Source organism: Myxocyprinus asiaticus, chromosome 19 (assembly GCF_019703515.2).
Source record: "Myxocyprinus asiaticus isolate MX2 ecotype Aquarium Trade chromosome 19, UBuf_Myxa_2, whole genome shotgun sequence".
Lineage (NCBI taxonomy): Eukaryota > Metazoa > Chordata > Actinopteri > Cypriniformes > Catostomidae > Myxocyprinus > Myxocyprinus asiaticus.
This window is the reverse complement of record NC_059362.1, coordinates 17,294,024-17,308,477: the sequence shown is the minus strand read 5'-3', so window position 1 is coordinate 17,308,477 and position 14,454 is coordinate 17,294,024. Positions and strand designations below refer to the sequence as shown.

The window sequence follows — 14,454 nt, the reverse complement described above, 5'->3', positions numbered from 1 at the left end:
AAACACACACAAAACATCATTCACTGAACTTCATGCAGCATTACACAAGCAGTAATTCACCTCTTTAATGAAAAGTAAGTTTAACTGACAGTGCAGTCCTGTACCTGTGCTGAGATGGTACGTTGGAAGGTTTTAGCCGTGGACGTCTCGTTTGAAACGTTACTCTGAGGCGTCCAGTAGTGCTCAGACATCTGAAAAGAGGAGATGGAGGGAATAAAATAATACCAGCTGCTACTTCAGTGAAGGAATTCGTAGGGCTGACAGTCGATTACATTTTTTATTGAATTAATTACGATATTATGATTAATTAATGGAATTAAATCACATATATAAATATTTGCTAGAGTGAATCAAGCCTGAGTGTGCATGGTTTGTTCTCTGCAGCTGCATGTTCCCTATACAGCTGGAGTTTCGCTCACTGCCCTCTGCTGAAAACAGGTAGTACTTCAAGCTTGAATTGCTCTGATGGTAGGAATATTCCTTATTACAGTCCGGGGACACGATCAATTGTGTAATTTTTTTTTACTGCGTTACTTTTTATATAATTAATCACACTGAATTAACACGTTAAATCAACAGCCCTACAAATTAGTAAATGAGTGTGTGTGTGTGTGTTTGTTTGTGTAGCCTCTTGCCTTTTTCTGCAGCCACTGTACTGCCCAGCTCCAATGTCCTGAGAGCTCTTTGAAATAATCTTTAGCTGGAGAACACCTAACAGAAACACAGACACAACACTTAATCTCCCACATACACTGCAAAAAACAAAGTCAGTTCATTCATCACATTTTATCAAGGGAAGCACAATATATTGGTGGAAAATGTATATTTTACATAGTTTTTTGAATCGATCTGATTAGGTCGATATTTAAAGCAGATAAAATTAATATACTGTATCTAGAATACTCAACTGTGATTGGTCAATTATGGCATTCTGTAGTGAAATATTTTTGTTTACTGGCCACTAAATACTATAATAAACCGCTGTCCTAGGCAACCGATTTCCCACATAGATGTGTTAGTTTCTTGTCTCTCATATCACTCCAACAGTCTCTTGCTTCTCACTGGTTAAAATAAACTGAACTCAAAGCAATATTTCATGTCCATTTATTTGACATGCAATAAGTGCCTTCCTGTTGGGATCTTGATCACCCTGTCTGGGTTTGTTTTGCAATGACAAGCTAATTGTACTTCCAAATCAAACAGTGAATTCTTTTGTGAAGCACAATTTCAAAGGAAGCATGTGCTTTCATGTTGAGTGGAGAGTATTTTTGCTAGTTAAAAACAGGCAAAGCATATAGATTTTATAAAGTTGCCATTATATCAGTTATCGGTCATAACATGAAGCAATTATCAGCCAATTATTATCGTATCGGCCAACATTTTGGTATCAGTGCATACCTAGTTTTGCAACAATATTCTAGACTTACTTCTGAGCCAGTGTGACCAGGAACTTAACACACTGGTAGCAGCGACTGCTGTCTACATTGTTGCTCTGATGCATCAAAGCTGTTAATGAGAATCACACGTTAGCACAAATCAACTTAATCAACCAATACTGCCTATTTTGTGGAGTTTTAAAGATATAGTTCACCCGAAAATGAAAATTTTCTTAACATTTACTCACCCTCCTGCCATCACAGATGTGTATGACTTTCTTTTTTCGCAGAACACAAATAAAGATTTTTCTAAAAATATCTCAGCTCTGTAGGTCCATAAAATGGAAGTGAATGGTGGCCAGAACTTTGAAGGTCTAAAAAGCACATAAAGGCAGCATAAAAGTAATCCACACGATTCCAGTGGTTAAATCCATGTCTTCAGAAGTGATATGATAGGTGTGGGTAAGAAACAGATACATTTTGAAGTCTTTTTTTTTTATAATATAAAATCTCCCTGCCCAGTAGGTGGCGATTTGCACAAAGAATGTGAATTGCTAAAAACACAAAAAGAAGAATGTGAAAGTAAAGATTCATAGTAAAAAAGGACTTAAATCAGGGAAAATGTAGTGAGCAAAGTGGGGGACAGCAGAAGCCCCCGTCTCGCGCGTTCGCAAAAAAAGTGTGTGCGTGATGCAGAAGCAGTTGTGAAGTTTGAGTGAGTAAAGTTGTTCTGAGGGAAGGTTGAATGACACTTGTTTGTAAGAAAAATGCTGACAGAGAACGCACTGGACAGGATATTGGCGATAACATATGAATCCCCAATGAATTATACAAATACACAATTCACACGGGTCACATTTTTAGGTCGGAAATACGGAATTCCGGATTAAACCGGAAGAATCACATCCCTGTTAATATTGATCTGTTTCTTACCCACACCTATCATATCACTTTTGAAGACATGGATTAAACCACTGGAGTCATATGGATTACTTTTATGATGCCTTTATGTGTTGTTTGGACTTTCAAAGTTCTGGCCACCATACACTTGCATTGTATGGACCTACAGAGCTTAGATATTTTTCTAAATATCTTTGTGTTCAACAGAAGAAAGTCATAAAACTTTTGGGATGGCATGAGGGTGAGTAAATGATGAGAGAATTTTCATTTTTGGGTGAACTATCCCTTTAAGCAATACAGATACACATGGTGTTGTTCTTACCCAAAAGGCCTTTATCAGATTCAAATGCATATTTGAGTCTCTGGGATTGCAGAGGGTCCTCTACCATCTGAGAGGTTAAAGGAAGACCATTATTACACCATTAAACTGTGATTAAAGAATGGTATTTAAAATGGCACACATCAATCCCTCACCAGGATCTCTAGGAGCAACTGGAAGACATTCTTCAGTTCATGAGGTGGAGCCGTCTCAAGGTGATTCTAGAATCAAAGTAATTATCGTTAACAAAAACTATTATGAAGATGAAAACAAGCAGTGAAAAAAACTTTTATATAGTGCTTTTCTGACTCTACACTCAAAGCGCTTTACACAGTGAACAGGGGACTCTTCTCAACCACCACCAGTGTGCAGCATCCACCTGGATGATGCAATGGCAGCCATAGTGTGCCAGTACGTTCACCACACACCAGCTACTGGTGGAGAGGAGAGAGTGGAGTGATAGAGCCAATTCATGAAAGGGGATTATTAGGAGGCCATGACCTATAAGAACCAATGGGGGGGGGGGGGAATTTGGCCAGGACACCGGGGTTACCTACTCTTTTCAAGAGGTGTCCTCTGATTTTTAATGACCACAGAGAGTCAGGACATCAGTTTAACGTCTCATCCGAAGGATGGATAGTCTATAAGTTAAATATGGAAGTTTGCAAAAGAGCGAAAACATGACAAACCATAAATGCCCCCTAAAATACGAATGAAAAATGACATTAAACTTAAAGTGAAAAATTTGTTGTGTTGGATGATTTAATCTCCCAGGCATGACTTTAGACTTTCATTGTTTTATATTGTTAAAAAAAAAAAAATCACCTATTTTGACAAGATGTGGACGTTTAAATGACATCGCTGCCACTTGCTGAATTTTCTGATAAAGCGTTGTGTGTGTTGTCATAAGCAGATGGAACACTGCTGTTCTAAGGGATGAAAACTACAACTAATACTGAAACTATATACAAACAACACTGGTCACTTTCCAAAGATACAAACTAAATATAAACTATTTAAGAATAATTCAAATGAACTAAAACTAAACTGAAGCTAAATAAATACAAAATGAATAATAAATCTAAAAACCAGCGACATTTTAAAACTATAATAACCCTGTCTAGCATTTACATGAGAGGAAGTTGTGAGTATTTTTTAGGGTACCAACCTTGAGTAAATGCAGAACTCCCAGTGAGAAAGGCTCGTTACAGAATGAGCAGTATGTGATCATCTCGATGAGAAATGACAATGGGCCAGACAGCTCACGCATGGCAAACATCACCTGAAACACATGTGCCTCAGTCAACAGTGAATAACAAAGCCAGATGGTGGGCAATGGAATGGTTGGAGAGAGGGAGAGAGAATATTACCTCCATGAGATATGCCTGGCCATCAGGTTTGAAGAGCAGTGTGTTGATGTCTGGATGTAGAGGCAGAAGTGGAGAAGATGGAGCCACCAAACCCAAGGAACTCTGCTTGAACACTCCTGGAGCTGAACACACAATAGAACAGCATTAGAACATCACCATTACCTAATCATTCACAATTAGAGAACCATTCAAAACCAGTCAAAAGTTTGAACACACCCGAGTGATTTTTTTTTTTTTTTTTTTTTTTTGTGAAACACATTTCTTTTGAAAAATCTCAGCTCTGTAGGTCCATACAATGCAAGTGAATGGTGGCCAGCTCTTTGAATGTCCAAAATTCACATGAAGGCAGCATAAAAGTAATCCATATGACTCCAGTGGTTTAGTCCATGTCTTCGGAAGAGATATGATGGGTGTGGGTGAGAAACAATTCAATATTTAAAGCTGCACCATGTAAGATTTTTTTGGTTACAATTAACAAAAGTTAATTATTGAGTGAATACATAAATCCATGTTCAAAACCATGAAAAAGGACATCAGTTTAACGTCTATATTATATATTCACTACAGTAAGCCTACAATAATGATTGTTATTTTAAGGGAATTAATCGCAGGCATACGTCATTCGTCCTCGCGTATTTACATCATATCCGTAAGCTGAGAAAGAAGGTCCGGCTGTGTTGAGAAGCGGGAAGCCAGTGCGCCAGCTGTTCAATCAGTCCAGTCGTGGTTTCAGGAGTCAAGACAGCAGCGGAGTGAAGTCACTCTCCTAATTTACTGTTTGGCGAAGTTGTTTACCTTCTATACTGCTTGGATGTTTGTGGTAGGGTTGTGAAAGCTTATATTGTTTGTCATGCATTAATGAATCAAACATTACACATGTGTACTGATCGCAACGTGCTTATAAGTCTCGTTTTTTTCAATGAAGTTACTATTACATGTTTACTAATATTTATGACTTCTGAGTATTTTATAACATTGCTACAGTTTCGAGATTCCCAAATTGTGTCTGCCGTCATCTTTGCCTGAGGTTGCATGCAAGTGTAAGCCAATAAACTATATTTTTGAGCAATAAATCAGTGTATGGACACTTGCCATTTGATCCTTTTTGCAGATGTTTAAACAGATCTAAAAAGCCACTATATGTACAAGGTGGTTCCCCATGAATTTATGCTCATCTCAAGTTGTCTATAATGTACCGATTTCATAGCAGAGTAATCTTTATTAATTTGTTTAGCGTGTAACCATCTCTCTGTTGTAACTTTACTTCCAAATAAGCAATTTATTTGTTATAATTATAATTGTTATACTGCATATTTCTGCATATTTTTTCATGTTCAATAAAATATTTCATCATTATTAAATCCTCGTTTTGCATTTTTATATTACAGTCTTTTACTGTTTGCAGTGCATAGACTACTATTGTAGTATGACGGTTCACTTGCATTGTCCACTGAGGTTGTAGATTATAATATAAATATAGTGTGTCTTCAACTGGACTCATTTCAGAGTTTCACCTCTTAAAATTATGTGTAGAACAATACAAATTACAAATGTAAATGTGTACTGTGTAGTGGATAAAACGATTTAATAATCAAATTAAAATATAATGGAGTGTTGTTTACCTTCATCAAAATAAGTAATATTTTGGTTATACATTTTTAAGTGAATAACATATTATCAACATGACAATACGTAGCTCGTCATGACTCCGCTCTGCAAGTCATCTCCGAGTCCTCAAACCATCATGAGATTCATCAGCCAGAAAAGCAGTGCCTAATCACAACTGTAAACTTTTCCTCAGCAAGTAACTTGCAGATTTATGCTTCAACCGCTAGAGGGAAAAAAGTTACATAGTGTAGCTTTAAGTCTTTTTTTTTTAACAATAAATCTCCATGTTCACATTGTTCTTTTATTTTTGGCGATTCACATTCTTTGTGCATACCGCCACCTACTTGCCAGGGAGGAGACTTTATATTAAAAAAGAACTTATATATTGATCTGTTTCTCACCCATACCTATCATATCACTACATGGATTTAACCACTGGAGTCGTATGGATTACTTTTATGCTGCCTTTATGTGCTTTTTGGAACATCAAATTTCTGGTCACCATTCACTTGCATTGTATGGCCTTGCGGAGCTGAAATATTCTTCTAAAAAAATCTTTGTTTGTGTTCTGCAGAAGAAAGAAAGTCATACACATCTGAGATGGCATGAGGGTGAGAAAATGATGAGAGAATTTTAATTTTTGGGTGAACTATCCCTTTTAGTAAATATTTTCTAGATAATATTTTAATAATTTATTTTGGTTAATGACAATATAGAAGCAAATTATTTAATCTTGCAAACAAGAAGTCTTTATAATATCATGTTTCCTACTTTTCTCACACATGGGGTCCCTCGTATGGGGATCATCAAATTTGGGGGTCCTTGGCATCAACATTTTAAAAAACCCTCCAATCTAGACAAGGTTACTTTGAAGAAGCTCAAATATATAAAATAGTTGAGACTTGTTTAAAAAAAAAAAAAAAATTGTCACAACAACATCATTCTCATCCGTCCATTTGTTTTAATTCTAGTTTTAATGACCTTAATATTATCCCAAACTGGGGAAAATAATAATAAAGAATGAGTAGGTGCATCTAAAAATTTGACTGGTAGTGTAGCCTACATCTTAGTGTGTTCTTACTCTCTGTCATCTGAGAAGTGAGGTCTGTGTGCAGCACTATCAGGGCCAGAGTGTTGTGGAGATGCAGGAACTCCCGAGCCTGTGCTGAACTCCAGCGCCGGTGCTGAAACACAGAGAGCATGTGTAGGACAGTGAATAACAGACTGATTAAGAAAATGTGGGATAACAATAGAAACCTTCATAAAACGAGGGAAACATTCAGAACAAAGGCTGTCTGTAGTACCTGGTTGTTTTGTCTATTGGGTCCCAGCAGGAAGACAAGCATGCGACGATAGGCTGAATGTTTGAGCAGCAGTTGACACGGCCCATAGCCCTGAAAAGTGAAAACATGCATTTAAATGTGTCCGTTGAAAACATGTTTCTCTTTGCTTAAAGAAATTAGCAGTCTTTAACTCTGCATGGTGTAATAAAGGGTGTAATAAAGGTGTAATAAAAAATACATAATGGTCACTCCCTAAATATTCTGACAGAAAGCAAAGAAAATAAACTGGCTGGTGCCCATTAAGGCCAGCTTGATCTTTCTCACCCTCTGAGCTACTAAGTTACTGAAGAGGCTGAAATACTGAGAGCAGTTCTTGCAGTTGTCCGGTACGTCTTTATCCAACAGGGACAGCAGCATGTCCAAAAGACAGTCCAGCCCAGCATCCTGGAAGTACAGAGCGCTCTCCAGGGTCTTCTCCAGGATGGTGGCCACCACGACACGTACCTCCCGCACACTGCATTCTAACAGACAGATCCTACAGAGAGAGAAAGAGATCGAGAGAGATTTAAAGACCTGAACACCTTTTACAACACATTCGTCTATTATACTGTAACTCTTGCATGTTACCCTCTTAACGGGATAGCTCGCCCAAAACGACATTTCTTTTTCATAATTTAAGCCTTGTTTATGCTTTCGCCTGGCACCGCAGCCAGCTATCCCGTTAAGGGGGTAACATGCAGACTGCGCACACACCTCCCCAAATTCTAGAGCCGTTTATACTTGACGCATCTGCCTTTGTACTATTCTGTGAAACGACAGGGGAAAGCCCAGAGAAAATATCATCTGAATCAGCAGAAAGTAGTAGTGAGTAGTAGTAGTTTGCTGGAACAATGTCAGATCACAACGACATAAAAACCTTTACAAGAATCTTTGCAATAAAAGCCTCAAACTTAAACCTGGTTTTGTTTATATTTGTTATTAAGGCACCGGACAAATACTTGTATCATGCCTTAAAAATGCTAATAGTATATTTATTGACCTTATACTCCTAAAAATGTATACAAGCATATAGATATGCTATAGTATTACATTTTATTTACACAAACTATACAAAACAATTTTAAAATAAAGAGCAATGCTACAGTCTCTGCAACATTCAAGGTGTAGAATGCACCACTACTATATTTTATGCTTATAAAATATGCATTGAAATGCTTGCACCCATTTACACCAATCAGCCACAACATTAAAACCACCTGCCTAATATTGAGTAGGTCCCCTCTTGCCACCAAAACAGTGCCAACCTGCATTCTGAGATACTATTCTTCTCACCACAAATGTACAGAGCGGTTATCTGAGTTACCATAGACTTTATCAGTTCGAACCAGTCTGGCCATTCTCTGTTGACCTCTCTCATGAACAAGGCATTTCCATCCGCAGAACTGCCGCTCACTGGATGTTTTTTGTTTTTGGCACCATTCAGAGTAAATTCTAGAGACTGTTGTGTGTGAAAATCCCAGGAGATCAGCAATTACAGAAATACTCAAACCAGCCCATCTGGCACCAACAATCATGCCACGCTCCAAATCACCGAGATCACATTTTTCCACATTCTGATGGTTGATGTGAACATTGACTGAAGCTCCTGACCCATATCTACATGGTTTTATACACTGCACTTCTGCCACACGATTGGCTGATTAGATAATCGCATGGATGAATGTTGGTGCCAGGTGGGCTGGTTTGAGTATTTCTGTTACTGCTGATCACCTGGGATTTTCACACATAACAGTCTCTAGAATTTACTCAGAATGGTGCCAAAAACAAAAAACATCCAGTAAGCGGCAGTTCTGTGGATGGAAATGCCTTGTTGATGAGAGAGGTCAACAGAGAATGGCCAGACTGGTTCGAACTGACAGTCTACGGTAACTCGGATAACCGCTCTGTACAATTGTGGTGAGAAGAATATCATCTCAGAATGTTATTCTGAGATGCGGGTTGGCACTGTTTTGGCGGCACGAGGGGGACCTAGACAATATTAGTCAGGTGGTTTTAATGTTGTAATACTCTTACAGATATGCAAACTAAAATATGCAGTGTAGTGACTGAGACAAAAAACTAACACACGTTAATGAATATTGAGTAAATTTGCCCTATTCATGAAACACGAGAAGAGCAAATTTGTGTGTAAATCGTTAGTAAAACAATTATTGTGTAAATTATGGCATTCATTTAAATGGGATAATTTACATAAGCATGCATTTACACACAAATTTGTTCTGCTCATGTTTCATGAAAAAGGCAAAATGAATTAATTTTCATTAACGTGTTAGTTTCCCCCCCCAATTATTATTATTATTGTTTTTTTTTGGCATTGTAAAAGTCTTAAGAACCTTTGTAATAAAGAGCAACAAACTTATATTTCTACTTATGGAAGATTCTTTATCCATAAGATGAAATGGTCATTTTTTTTCTGAAAGAACTGCAATGTTATCATGTTATTAAAGTTATGTAAAAATAATAAAGCATAAAGATTTGTTAAAATGTTTAATTTTTCTAACTTAACAGATTAATGATCTTTGTCTTTTGAAAGCCCTCTTTTTATTTATTTTATTACTATTATAACTTTTATTGTTTTTTTTTTGGTTTGTTTTTTTTTGCATTGTATCTGTTTAACAATATAGCCAATGTTGCCTCGAAGTCGTTAATTTTTTAATGCGGCGCCGCATGTACTGGTCTGCATGAGTTACAAAAATTGAAGTGTGCACGACTGCACAAAATGAGGGACGCGACCTCGCAAACAAGCAGCAGCGTCGAGGATAAACAAGGCATTTGTTATAAACATGTATGACTTTCTTTATTCAGTAGAACAGAAAATAATATGTTAGGCAAAATAGGGATGTGCACAAATAATCGAAAGCTTTAAATTAGGGCTATGAATCAATAAATTAATTAATCGGCCAGTTTTTTGTGATCAATTACGATTAATCATGATAAATGGTACATTAAAACCAACATTAAAATATAATCATAAATATATTTACTTTATACTTTGTCTTAGAGGACTTGCAAGAAAATGGTTTGTCATCATTTATTATAATTATTTAAATATGTACATGTAAAAAAAAAAAGTCCTTTGCGAATAGAGTTAATCTGACACATTTCTACAGGTATAAATCTTTGATACAGGTATACATGCCATAAAATCAGTGGACATGCTGTAATTAAAAGTTGAATAAATATTCTTCCATTTTCCAATGGACCTTTTAATAATATGATCAAATGGGCAAATTCAATTTATACTGAGCATTATTAGAAACTAAACATACAGATATAAATCAAACTGAACACTTTAACTATTATTTTCTCTGGCTGCCGTTCAGTTGCTGCACACTCTCTCAATTGATGACAGTGACAATGCGTTTTTGGGCTAATACGGCAGCTTGCTCGTATCTCTCCCACACCTGTCTCACCACTTACGGGTGAAGTCTCCATTCTCAGTACAGTAAATCCGCTCCAGTGTTTATTATGCCCGGGACATGCGTGTCATGAATAACCATGCACTGCTCCACAAAATCAGTTTCTGTGCTAGGATGTGCAATCAAGTCGAGCGTGTACCTCCTGGAAATGTATATGTGCCAATTTTAGTCACAGGAAGTTGGGAAAAACATTAGTGAAGTTTTAGGAAGTAAAAAAACCCAAAAAACAAACAAACAAACAAACACGGATACTGCAATAATTGCTTTAATTCTTTTTAATGCGTTAAACAGTCAACTATTAATTGTAGAAATTAACATATTAAATCTCCCAGCCCTAATTTAAATATTCAACTATTAAAAACGCTACAATATTGTAAATTGATTTTCCTTTGCGCCTTTGCCTGCCGTGGGCAATAATGAAACGGCTTCTCTAACCTAAATATTGTTGATACAACTTAATGTTAAAGGAATAGTTCAACCAAAAATACAAAATCTATCATTATTTAAAGTGATCATCTCACTTCAGAAGACTTGGAATGTATGTTTATATGTGAGAGGGCAAATGTTTTTTTTTTTTTTATTTGTTGTTTCTGCAAAGTGCTTATTTTTTCATTAGTAAAACAGGTCCAAAGGTTGTTAAAGTTAGCTTATTTTGAAACCGCTATAAGGGTGACATTTGTGAAAACCCCAATAGGCTATACATTTTTCGTTTGAGACATATTCTTTATTTACTAACTTAAATTCTAAATTTCAAGAAATTAATAACTCTCTAGTTAGTGTTAGAGTACTTGACTACAAGATTACTGAAATGTCTATCCTTAAGGCAAGAATGTTAGCATCATTCACCATTAACTTTCATTGCATCTTATTACCATACAAATACAAGGTGTGGTGACTGAAGCTAAAATTTATTTTGCCTTTTTCATTTTTGGGTAAACTGTCCCTTTAATATCATAAACTGTTCACTGGGTTTGCCACCAACACTAGTTCAACACTACTATTTTGTATCTGCTCTGCACAAGAATCAACAGTCTTTGAGGGTGTGGATGCAATATTGTACATATATCGCTTTGCAGATGTGCCGAACAGAATATTCCTAACAGAAAAACTAAATCCAAAATATGGAGAAAATATAGGAGAAAGAGCCAAGATGATAAAATTGTGATGTTGCTAGATACAATAACTGTGAACACATAATAACCATTGTATTGTTCCCTCCAGGGAGAAAGGTTTTCGTGAAATTACAGCTCCAGGGCTCAATTGATAAGTTTAAAGGTTGCTTGTTTTACAAGAAGCATGTCAGGGCTTGAACATAAAACAATCCAGAAAATTCCCTGGCTTTGTCTGAGGTGTGTCGTGATATCAGGGTAGCCCTACCATCAGATACGAACCAGCCAATCCTGAAGCAGGGCACCATGCCCCCCTACCACCCCACATTACCTCACCATTAGCCCCACTCACAACCTGGAAGCACCTCACCCTCTTACCATACATTCCAGGCATCTATAGATCAAGCTTACAGGAAACAGCACACAACAGGCTCTACACCTTAACATTCCATGACTGGCCCACCTTTCAGGTTGACAGAAAGCAGCTGTGTACATATCCCGCACATTTTCAGCTGAGTGCTGCTGTGGGAATGATTATGACCACACACTTACAACCACGCAACTTCAGGTGTTAATCCCGGTTGGCTTTGGGAGATGGAGCACTAGCTTACACAAAAATGAGAACATGTTAAATATATGGTCTTTTGATGCGAGTTACAGCTTTTCATGCCGCTTGTGGGTTATTGCTTGTGGTTGGAATGTTTGCTGGAGATATTTAATCTATCTTCCAACACAGAACTGTTTACTAATCCAGACCAATTAAAATGTATGGTGGCCCCAAAAGGTATTTGGAAACTTAAAGGGATAGTTCACCCAAAAATGAAAATTCTGTAATTTTTTCCTCACCCCTGTGTTATTATAACCCTATGTGTCTTTATTTCCTTATTTTAACGCAAAGGGAGAAATTGTGAAAAATGTTGCGCTCAGTGATGTCATACAATGGCAGTTTATGGTGAAGCTCTTCAAGCTTCACAAGAACGCAAAAGTATAATTCAGAAGTCTAACAAATTATTTAATGAGACTCATGTTTGTTATGGAAGCATAGTAAGGTTTAGTGAGAAACAAACCAAAATTTTATGTATTATTTAGTGAAACTTCTCAGATAGGGCACGAGGGCAACAGTTCACGGAGCCCCCTCACGACATGGGGCGTTCAAGCGAAAACTGGTTATTTTTTATCTAGAAACAGGTCTGCCACAGCGATAGTAACAACAGGACACACCACAGCTGCACAAAAACCAGAGAACAGAGCTTACAAAACATGTCTGAAGAGTTTGTAGTCAAAGAATTGATGCATTTCTATGCCCAGCCTTATTTTTTTTAAACAGAGTACTCTGAAATCAAACAGAAACATAGAGGAGGCTATAGGCAGCCAGTCACACCGTGTCCTAACCTGACGGCAAACAACACACAATAAAAGGTATCTTTTCTATGTTAATCAGAGTTTTTGTCCTAACCAACCGTGACAAGCAATGGTACATTCTATCGAACGCTTGTTTTTTATTTTTCAGGATAGCGCAGGTAACTCTGTCCGCTGTGAACTGGCACCAGTCCAAAAACATTCTCATAACAGTATATTAAAGCCAACATCTCATGAGCCAATTAAAATTTTTTTTTTATTTTGGCCAGGAATGTTACCTAACGACATTGCCGAGGGAAGCAGGGGTGCTGCAGCACCCCCTGTCGGCGTTCCAGCCCACCCTGTGAAGTAATGTCAAAACAGTGTATGCATGAAAGATTGATGACAAATTATTAATGTTATTTGAAAACCATTGTATTCTGTGTTACTCTCGTTAACGAAGGTTATGACGAAAATGTATAGGGGTATTATTATTTCATAAACAAAAAACGAAGACAACAAGAAAAAGATTATGACAACAACTGAATGATTGTAACTTTTTTACTCTTTATGAAAAAAAAAAGACATTAACAGTCCACTAACAATGTTTTCAAAAAGAATAATCAAGAAAGAATGTATTAATTAATCAAGGCATGGTCTTCGGGATTTCCCTGCTTGAGCTGCGTGAACTGAGCTGATCACCAATCACCGGTCTAAAACACGGAAAATTAATAACAGCCCCTAAAATGATTAACAACACCATAACTTCTGAAAAGATAATGCTAATACTTTATACTCTAAATGCTATTACAGGAGCACAGTTTTTCACTAGGACAGTTTTTATGTTATATATTTTATGATCATTCATCTAAATTTGTTCGTAGAAATGTTTCAATAAATGTTTATACAGTTTTCAATAACTGCTTCAAGATTTTTATATTTGACTGACACTTTTTTATAGCGTTATAAGGTATAATAGTGCAAGTTTGATTTGATGTCTCAGGAGATCAACAGTCAGTAAACAGTTTCACTAAATAATACATTCAATTTTGGTTTGTTTCTCACCAAACCTTATCGTATGCTTTCATAACTATCATGAGTCTCATGGAATAATTTATTAGACTTCTGAATTACACTTTTGTGTCCTTTTGAAACTTTAAGAGGTGGTCACCATAAACTGCCATTGTATGACATCACTGAACACAATTTTTTTTCACAATTTCTCCCTTTGTGTTAAGAAAAATAAAGAAAGTCATACAGGGTTATAACAACACAGGGGTGAGTAAACAATGACTGAATTTACATTTTTGGGTGAACTAATCCCAATTAATTAATTTAATTGCATGGATAATAACATTTCAAACCATGTGGTATCAGCAAACTAATTTTATTTTTCTGAGCCATTTTCGCAATTACTTTCAATCAACTGGTGTCTAAGTGATTTTTAGTGGATGTTTTAAGTCAGTTCCCCTCTTGTTCACAGGTGTCCTTGCAGAGTAACCATTGGTGTAGTTCATCGTATTAACTTTGGACATGTTCATCTAATGTTTGACAACCAGAAAGTGTCCAAATATTTAGTTTTAGTGCTGTCAGTCGATTAAATCTTTTAATCTTGATTAATAGCATAATGTTTCACAGTTAATCGCGATTAATCAAAGATTTTAAAAGTGCT

General features: G+C 36.6%; 1 protein-coding gene across 1 annotated transcript in view; it reads right to left on the bottom strand.

Annotated features, from left to right (window-relative positions):
• LOC127410370 (ubiquitin carboxyl-terminal hydrolase 24-like) overlaps positions 1-14,454 on the bottom strand; it is a 169,728-nt gene that overhangs the window by 4,062 nt on the left and 151,212 nt on the right. Inside the window, exons 57-66 of the mRNA XM_051645590.1 lie at positions 7,181-7,391; positions 6,878-6,967; positions 6,655-6,757; positions 3,966-4,087; positions 3,764-3,877; positions 2,751-2,816; positions 2,599-2,665; positions 1,428-1,506; positions 636-711; positions 105-191 (exon numbers count right to left, since the gene is read on the bottom strand). Coding sequence (XP_051501550.1) covers positions 105-191; positions 636-711; positions 1,428-1,506; positions 2,599-2,665; positions 2,751-2,816; positions 3,764-3,877; positions 3,966-4,087; positions 6,655-6,757; positions 6,878-6,967; positions 7,181-7,391 — 1,015 coding nt within the window. The remainder of the gene's footprint in view (positions 1-104; positions 192-635; positions 712-1,427; positions 1,507-2,598; positions 2,666-2,750; positions 2,817-3,763; positions 3,878-3,965; positions 4,088-6,654; positions 6,758-6,877; positions 6,968-7,180; positions 7,392-14,454) is intronic.